Here is a 9,538-nt window from a genome sequence, read left to right as displayed (position 1 = left end):
TGTTCATCTCGGGGGTGATCTTTCATAGAGGCATGTTGATGAAGCAATTGGTGCATCAAACAACCTTGAGGGTTCTCATCTTTCTACAAGAGCTCACACGGGGGAAGGTTCACGTGCACAAGTGTTGAGCTATTCACGACGCTGCAATGCTTCTACTAGTACTCCTTCTAGTTCTAGGATAGATGAGGAAGAACAAAATGAAGAAGAACATTTTCTTAATGATGATGAAGACATTGAAGATGATGATGATGATGTTCAAGATGATGATGACCAAGTGGGAAATGAAGATAATAATGATGGCAATGAGGGAGAAACAAATATTGATGACTTCTTGATGACCAAGTGGGCACGACTTAACAGGGCGCCGTGATAACTATGTAGTCAGCAAGATTTATTTCAGATTGCTGAAATAAAATGTGAAATCTATCAAACCAAACAGAATGATGACTCCTTAAATGAGTACTTTACTAGGCAGAAGCTGCTGTGGGATGAATTGGGGATTCTTAGACCTCAGTTGAGCTGCCTTTGCAGCATAAAGTGTGAGTGTGGAAAAAGAATTGATGAACTAAATGAACAAGCAGAGAAGGATAAGTTGTCAATCTTTCTAATTGGCTTGCATGAGAAGTATACAGGGGCTAGGAATCAAATTATGTTGATGAGACCTCTACCTGATGTTAATGAAGCATACTCTATGATTGCCCAACAAGAAAGACAATTCCATATGGCCAGCAGTGGTTTTGGAAGCCAACTATATCAAGCAGGAGAAAACAATGTTGCAAGCAGTACTCTCCTGGCTAGATCAGAAGGCAATTCCCAACAAGGGTTCAAGAAAGGTTCTGTTAACCACAAGAAGCCTGTGTGCACACACTGTGGCTATACAGGCCATATTCATGATAAGTGCTACAAAAAGCATGGGTATCCCCCAAGGTGGAAATCAAGGCCAAGAAATCAGTCTGTTAACCAAACTCAAGGACCTCATTTAGCACAACAATACAACTCTGAAGATAGCAATCCTTTACCCAAGATGACTTCAAAAGGTTCATGGAATTCATGCATGCTAAGAAATCAGATGGGGAAGGCATGAATTCACCCCTTGATCACCAGCAGCATTCACAGGCTTTGGCCAACACAGTGGCAGTGGATTTCCAAAAAGAAGGTATGTCTCCTTCAATCAATGTTGTTAGGTCTAATAAGACTGATTGAATCATTGATAGTGGTGCCACCCCTTGATCACCGGCAGCATTCACAGGCTTTGGCCAACACAGTGGCAGTGGGTTTCCAAAAGGAAGGTATGTCTCCTTCAATCAATGCTGTTAGGTCTAATAGGACTGATTGAATCATTGATAGTGGTGCCACACACCACATTGTGTGTGATTTAGAGATGCTAAAAAAATCAGAAAAAAGGCTCATAACATGTATGTTAATATTAATATGCCAAATGGCCAACAAGCTACTATTCACTTCACAGGGACAGTATACTTGTCTGAAAACCTTGTGTTGCATAATGCTCTTTACATTCCTGAGTTTCATTATAACTTGATCTCAGTAGGTTCTTTCATTAAAGATTCAAGCTACATTGTGAAGATGTACTCTGACCAGTGTATTATACAGGATGCTTCTCATGAGAAAATGATTGGAAGGGCTGAGCTGATGAGTGGTCTTTATTACTTAGTTTTTCCTTGTCTTACACATTCTGTATGTAGTTCCATTTCATTTGAAAACAAATGTATTCTTTGGCATGCCAGATTGGGGCATGCCTCACATTCAAAAGTACAGTTCTTGAAGGAACTAGAGCCAATGATTCATCTTAATAAGAATTTGATTTGTGATAGTTATCATCTTGCCAAACAAAAGAGAATTCCCTTCCAGATTAGTGCTTCTTTGTCATCTAATTATTTTGATTTGTTGCACATGGACATATGGGGTCCTTACAAAGTAAACACAGTCCATGGTCACAAGTACTTCTTGACAGTCTTGGATGATCATAGTAGAGCTGTGTGGGTGTTCTTGATGAAAGCCAAGTCAGAAGTCAGAAATCTGATTATTGAGTTCTGCAACCTTGTTGGAAATCAGTTTGGAACAAGTATAAAATGCATAAGGACTGACAGTGGACCTGAATTCAATATGGTGGAGCTGTTCAGACAGAAAGGGATTATACACCAAACTTCTTGCACACATACACCTCAACAAAATGACAGAGTAGAAAGGAAACATGGGCACTTATTATCCACTGCTAGGGCTTTGAAGTTTCAAGCTAATCTACCTGACAAGTTCTGGGGGTGAGTGTGTACTACATGCTGCATACCTGATCAATAGGCTCCCATCAACTGCCATCAACAATCAAATCCCCTACCAGGTTCTACTCAAAAGGGCTCCTCTATATCAGCATCTAAGAGTTTTTGGCTGCCTAGCATATGCAACCACTGTTGGACCTAAGTCAAAACTGGATGCTAGGGCCAAGAAGTGCATCTTCCTAGGTTATGCAAGTGCCACAAAAGGGTATAAAGTCTTTGACCTTGCTTCTAAGGAGCTGTTTATATCCAGAGATGTGGTGTTCCATGAGCTAGTATTTCCTTTCCAACAATCCAGCATACCAGAGGTTAGTCATGAGGTCATACTGCCATCCATGACTCCCACACTTCCTGAGGATTATGATGATCCTCAAACTCAAGAACAAGATTGTCTCCATCAGGATACAAATGGAGAAGATGAGAGTGTTTTCTCTCAACAGACTGGGACACCTGAACAACCACAAAATGAGTCACACAGTCCAGCTAGCAGTAGTGGTGAGCAACCCTGGCAACCTTCCCAGGATGCAACCTTTGACCAGCAGCCTAGAGCTATCCAGCAAGATGCCAGAAGATCCACCAGGAACAGACAGGTTCCAACTATCTACATGACTATGTCTGTCAAAACTCTAAACTACAGACTTCTCCTCATCCAATGTGCAAAGTAGTGGATTACAATGGATTAACTCCATCCTTCCAGTCCTTTGTTATGAACATCTCCTGCCAATCTGATCCTAAGAACTATTATGAAACTGCTAAGTATGACAGTTGGAGGTCTGCAATGCAAGAGGAAATAACAGCCCTGGAAAATAACAACACTTGGCAGATGGTGGACTTACCACCTTCTAAAAAGGCTATTGGTTGCAAATGGGTGTATAAAATTAAATACAAAGCTGATGGGAGTATAGAAAGGTACAAAGCTAGATTAGTAGCAAAAGGGTACAATCAGACCCTTGGCATTGACTACTTAGACACTTTCAGCCCTGTTGTCAAGATGACTACTATCAAAACTCTCCTAGCAGTGGCAGCAGCAAAGAATTGGCATTTACATCAGATGGATGTAAATAATGCCTTTCTAAATGGAGATTTGGAGGAGGAAGTTTATATGCAACCACCTCTTGGTTTTTCAGGAGGTAGAAATGGGCAAGTGTGAAAACTGATTAAGTCCCTATATGGCTTGAAACAAGCTAGTAAGCAGTGGAATACAAAGTTGACTACTGCATTACAACACATGCATGGGATTCAAACAAGCAGTTCCTGACAGTTCTCTATTCATCATAGGAAAGAATAGGTCCTTGGTGGCCTTATATAGGCCTGTGCAGTCGGACGGATCGGATTGCGGACTGAGACCCCCGGTCGGATTTTGGATTTCCATTTTGACCACCCTAACCGTTTATTTTTGTTGACTAATCCGATCGGTTATTTTTATTTTCGGATTGGTTCGAATCGGTCGGATATCCGTGTTGTAATTCGATTTTATCAGAATGTAATAAAAAACTTAAAATCAAATATTCTATTCATGGATGATGGAACACCTAAGTGGCTAAGTACCTAACTAATGAACTACTTAAGTACTAAAAGCCACTAACTAGTAATTACTAACTACTTAACAGCAAAAATAAGTAAATAACATAAGTAAACTTATAAAAGTGTAAACATATAATCAGCAAAATACAAATTAGCTTATATATAATCAGCAGATTAGCTTACAAGTTACAAAATTAAAACTTGTAATGAGAATTTTAATTGTTCATAGCAAGCAGGCAAGTTGCAACAGCATCACTGCATCAGTCTCCAATCAGCACATCAGCATTCAGCTTTCATGTTTCAGGCATTGAGCAAAAGAAAGCCAGATATCCAAGACTCCAAAAGCAATATATGAATATATGATTAATATAATATAGAGTACTCTATGTCTATTCTTCTTCCTGATAAGTGAACACATAAAAACACAATAAGTTCAAAACATTTGTAGTTAGTTAGAATTGACACAAATAACACAATCACACAAACTGAAACTGTAAAAGACTAAAAGAGTGCTCAGATAGCTTTTTTTTTTCATATCAAGTTAGGATTGGGGGCACACTACTCAATGAGTATGGCATAAACACCACACTTCAAAGGCAACATACCAAACCCAATTCTATATATTCAGAGAACATGGTGGAAGCATCATCATAGCACAATAATGAACATTTATACAGGTATAACTTATAAGTATAGTGAGTCAGAAGTCAGAAGTCACATTTAGACATTTAGTCAGTACTTATACTGATACCTGAGCTCAATGGCAGCAACATTTAAAATGTTACCTAGCCATGAGCACTTTCCAGTTTCCAGTTCCAACTTCCCAGCCTCACGAGGGACATTGATTTGAATCATTGATACACATACATGATACACTGATACAGAGGCATAAATTTATCATGAAATCAAATAAGTAAATAAGTAATCACAAATCAAATAAGTAAATAAGTAAACATACAACAATTGTAGGCATTCCAGTTCCAGTGCTGGATGTGCAGCACAACTCTGCAGTACAAAAACAAAATGGAAATTAAAACTTAAACAATTAAACAGATCATTGCTGGAAGTTAGAAGTATATACCTTTCTCAATCCTTTCAACATCTTCAATATTTTCTTCAATTGAGATTGGTTGGTTGCTTAACCTTAGCCAATCCTGTGCACACACCAATGCCTCAACAATTCTAGGAGTTAGGGAACTCCTAAAGGCATCAAGTACCCTTCCACTTGTACTGAATGCTGATTCTGAAGCAACAGTTGATATTGGAACAGCTAGAATATCTCTTGCCATTTTAGATAAGACAGGGAACCTTTCAGATTGTTGCTTCCACCATCTTAGAAGGTCAAATGAATCATCCTCATCCACAATAACCTCAGAGAGATACACTTCCAACTCAGTTTTTTTCCTAGACAAATCCCCACTCACCAATTTTTGCTTCTTAATCTGAGATTTCAGTAATGATTGAGGTCTCCCAACAGAAACTGAATCAGATATTGTTATTGAGGGAGAAAATTTTTCAGATTGTTCAACACACTGGACAGGGAAGCATGCAACATAATCTTCAAACAACTCCTTAAGGCCAACAATCACCTTATCAAACATTGTTTTACCCTTGTCCTCACCATATAACTGGTTAAACTGAATGGGCATATACTCAATTTTGTCCCTGGGGTCTAAGATATTTGCATAGAATATCAAAAAATTCATTTTTTCAGGCTCACCCCAATACTTATCAAATTTTGCCCTCATATTTTTACCCATCAGTTTAACACTATCTTCTGTAGCTTCCTCCATATTTTTCAACAAGCAAGACAAATCAGAAATCTCATAGAAGAAGGTATTAGAAGTCACATACAATGATCCAGAAATCCTAACAGTCATTTCATAAAAAGATTTTAGAATCATAACCAAAGATTGAATGGATTCCCAATCTAAGAAATCAGGTACACTTCCACCCAAATCAGATTTAAGTGAACTGTCATGATCATCATAGGCTTCAAATACCTTCTGAAACAGTAATGCAGTATTAAACATCATATATGTGGAATTCCACCTTGTAGGGACATCTAGACACATAGAATTCTTAGCTTACACCCCAATTAGATCAGCTAGTGATTTAAACTTCTGCAACCTAGCAGGTGAGCTCCTCACATACCTAACAGCATCCCTGACTTTCTTAACAGAACTGTCACATTCTTTCAACCCATCCTGTACCACCAAGTTAAGAATGTGAGCAATGCACCTCATGTGCAAATACTTACACCAAACAGCAGTACAACCCCAAGAGCCCAACTTCTTCTTCAAGAATCCTAGGGCAGTATCATTGCTGGAAGCATTATCTACTGTTACACTAAACACTGATTTTAGACCCCAGTCCAAAAGGCAACTCTCTAAAGCATTTGCAATACTTTCCCCCTTGTGGGAATATATAGGAACAAATGAAATAATCTTCTTTTGCAGCTTCCACTCACTATCAATGAAATGTGCAGTTATGCACATGTAGTTTATTCTCTGGACTGAGGTCCAAGTATCAGTTGTGATACTTACCCTCTGACTGCTAGTCCTAAAAAAATTCTTCAAGTTGACCCTCTCATCAGAAAATATCTTGAAAATGTCCCTACTGATAGTCCATCTTGAAGGGATTTTAAACCTAGGACAGCAAACTAAAACAAACTTTCTAAAACCCTGTCCCTCAACAATCCTAAAAGGAAGTTCATCTAAAATAATCATCTCAGCTAAGGCTCTCCTTATCAAGTCTTGATCAAACACCCAAGTACCCAACACCCCTTCAGTTCCTTCACTACTTTGAGTTCCAGCAGAAGAAGGTGCAGGTTGGAATGTGAGTAGGGACTGCCTTGTCTCCTTAGAGTGAGGATTTTTAAGGCAGTTTACCACATGAAGTCTGAGAGAAGAAGTCCCATGTTTCTTGGTCTCACAGCAATACACTTTTGCACAATATATACATTTTCCTTTGATGACAATGCCCTCACTGTCTTTGATCTTTTCAAAGTGATCCCAACATGGAGCCTTGGATTCAACCTCTTTCCTTTTCTTTGGAACAGGTGGAGGCAAAGGCTGCTGAGACTGAGGAGTAACAGTCTCTACAGCAGGTGCTTTCAACTCAGGTTGTGTTCCAGATACACCAGTAACAGTCTCTACACCACTAACACTTTCCATCTAAAAAGGGGAAAGTATCAGTGACACAGAATGGGAAATCACTCATTCAAAATCATCAACAGAGAATGGGCTTTGTCACATACACACATGTATCAATTAAAGTGTTAAACAGGCAGAATTCAGTGAATTGAACATTTCATCATGTATGCAGAATTGCACATAAATGATTTAAGGGTCACATATCCATAAACTTACAATTTCACATTTTCACAGTTACAACTTACAACTAAGTAACTAACAACTTACAAATTACAATTTACAATGAAATCCATAATCAGGCATTCAAGCTAAGTAGGTGTATGCTACTTTATATGCTCATCATTTATATGGATTTCAGTCACACACTCCCACATTTATATGGATTTCAGTCACACATCAGTATAAGACACACTCCCACATTTATATGGCTTCCACACAAATACCATCATGCTTAACATTTATATGGATTTCAGTATTTAACTCACAGTGGCAACTGGCAAGGGGCTAGGGTAGTATGGCTTCCACCACAGATTAGGTTACAAATTAGAAACCCTAATCAAACAATTCACAAATTCATACTCAAAGAACTACTGACATGCAATCCGGAACTTCTCAACGGATTTACAAGTATCATAGTCCAGTGAGTCCACAGATTAGGTTACAAATTAGAAACCCTAATCAAACAATTCACAAATTCACACTCAAAGAACTACTGACATGCAATCCGGAACTTCTCAACAGATTTACAAGTATCATAGTCCAGTGAGTCCACATATTTACGTTACAAATTAGAAACCCTAATCACACAATTCACAAATTCAAACTCAAAGGACTAGTGACATGCAATCCGGAACTTCTCAACGGATTTACAAGTATCACAGTCCACATAATCATAAAAATTAGAAACCCTAATCAAGAAGACAAATACACAATAATCTATAACGGAAATGTAAATAGGGTTTAGTAATTACTTCGTTTCTCAGATTTAATCCCTCGAGAACAAAGGGCTTTGAATCCACTATTCCACCGTTCCACAGTTCCACCAGACTCCGGTGACCGGACTAGGGTGTAGGGCTTCCACCGTTCCACCACTCCGCCAGTCGCTACTCCGAGTCTCCGAATAGGGCTTCCACCAGACTAACAAACAGAGACTAAGACTCTCAGAGTCTTAGAGAGTAAGACACTAAGAGTCTAAGACTCAAAGTCTCAAAGACCAGAGTCCAGAGCGAAAGAGAGAACGAGAGATGAGAGATGACTGATGAGAGATTGAGAGAAGTCTAGAAGAGTCAAGAGTGAACTGAGAGCTCGGCTGCGCTCAATGAAATGAGTAATATATATACATACACCAAACGACATCGTATTATATAGCGGAAAAAAACCCTAGGGTTTTATCGGGTAATCGGACGGGTTCGGGTGGCGTTTACTGCCTCCCACCCAAACCCCTTGCATCCGTCTAATAGCGTAGCGTCGGATCGGGTTGGGTATTCGGATACGGTTCGCTCCACGGACTCGCCCGTCGGGTTTTGGGTCGGTCGGGTGGGTCAGATTTTTCGAGTTTTGCACACCTCTAGCCTATAGTCTATGTAGATGATATTGTTATTGCAAAGTGAAAGTCTGAAAGTCATACAAGATGTCAAGCAGCAGCTAAGCACAAATTTCCTACTCAAAGATTTAGGCCCTTTGAAGTACTTTCTTGGGCAAGAAGTGGCTAGGCACAAAAAGGGCATTGCAGTATGCCAAAGGAAATATGCAGTTGAGTTACTTGAAGATACAGGTTTCACAAGTGCAAAACTTGTGTTCAATCCTACAGTTCCTTCCCATAAACTGAGCAGGAATGAAGGAGAGTTCCTTGAAGATAACAGTCAATACAGGAGAATTGTTGGTAAACTTTTTTACTTAACAATAACTAGACCTGATATTAGCTTTGCCACTCAGCAGTTGTCCCAATTTCTTGACAAGCCCACAGATCTACACTTGCAAGCAGCACATAGAGTGCTGAGATATATTAAAGCTGCTCCTGGGCAAGGTCTATTTTTCCCATCCACATCTGACCTACAACTTAAGGCCTATTCATATTCAGACTGGGGAGCTTGTGTAGATACAAGGAGATCTGTGACTGGCTTCTGCATTTTCCTTGGGGATGCTTTAATCTCTTGGAAGTCTAAGAAACAACCTACAGTCTCCAAATCTTCCTCAGAAGCATAATATAGGGCATTGGCAGCCACAAGTTGTGAGATACAGTGGTTGACCTATTTACTGGCAGAATTTGGGGTTGATCACAGTGAAGCAGTGGCTATATATTGTGATAGCAAATCAGATGTGGCAATTGCAGAGAATCCTGTATTCCATGAAAGAACCAAGTACATAGAGCTGGACTGTCATCTTGTTAGAGAAAAGCTACACAAAGGGCTCATCAAGTTGTTCCACATTGCCTCTGAAAAGCAGCTAGCAGATCCCTTCACTAAGACACACTACCCTACATCCTTTCAGCATTATATTTCCAAGCTTGGATTAGTGAATCTATATAATCCAGCTTGCGGGGGGATTTCAGGAGAAGAAGCAAAATGA

At 39.4% G+C, this 9,538-nt stretch overlaps 1 protein-coding gene across 1 annotated transcript; it reads left to right on the top strand.

The window, feature by feature from the left end:
• The first annotated feature begins 8,557 nt into the window (after positions 1–8,557).
• On the top strand, positions 8,558–9,538 carry LOC109158081 (uncharacterized mitochondrial protein AtMg00810-like). The gene is made up of 2 exons (XM_019305900.1): positions 8,558–8,996; positions 9,234–9,538. The coding sequence occupies exons 1-2, from the start codon at positions 8,558–8,560 to the stop codon at positions 9,536–9,538; spliced, it is 744 nt and encodes a 247-aa protein (XP_019161445.1).

Source organism: Ipomoea nil, unplaced genomic scaffold (assembly GCF_001879475.1).
Source record: "Ipomoea nil cultivar Tokyo-kokei standard unplaced genomic scaffold, Asagao_1.1 scaffold2805, whole genome shotgun sequence".
Classification (NCBI taxonomy): domain Eukaryota; kingdom Viridiplantae; phylum Streptophyta; class Magnoliopsida; order Solanales; family Convolvulaceae; genus Ipomoea; species Ipomoea nil.
The sequence above is the reverse complement of the archived record's forward strand: the minus strand, read 5'-3'. Positions and strand labels throughout refer to the sequence as shown.

Excerpts from the sequence above, each read along its gene's own strand:
- LOC109158081 (XM_019305900.1), top strand. The coding sequence starts at position 8,558 with ATGATATTGTTATTGCAAAGTGAAAGTCTGAAAGTCATACAAGATGTC. Across the intron at positions 8,997-9,233 it reads TAAAGCTGCTCCTGGGCAAG|AATTTGGGGTTGATCACAGT; the intron begins GTCTATTTTTCC and ends ATTTACTGGCAG.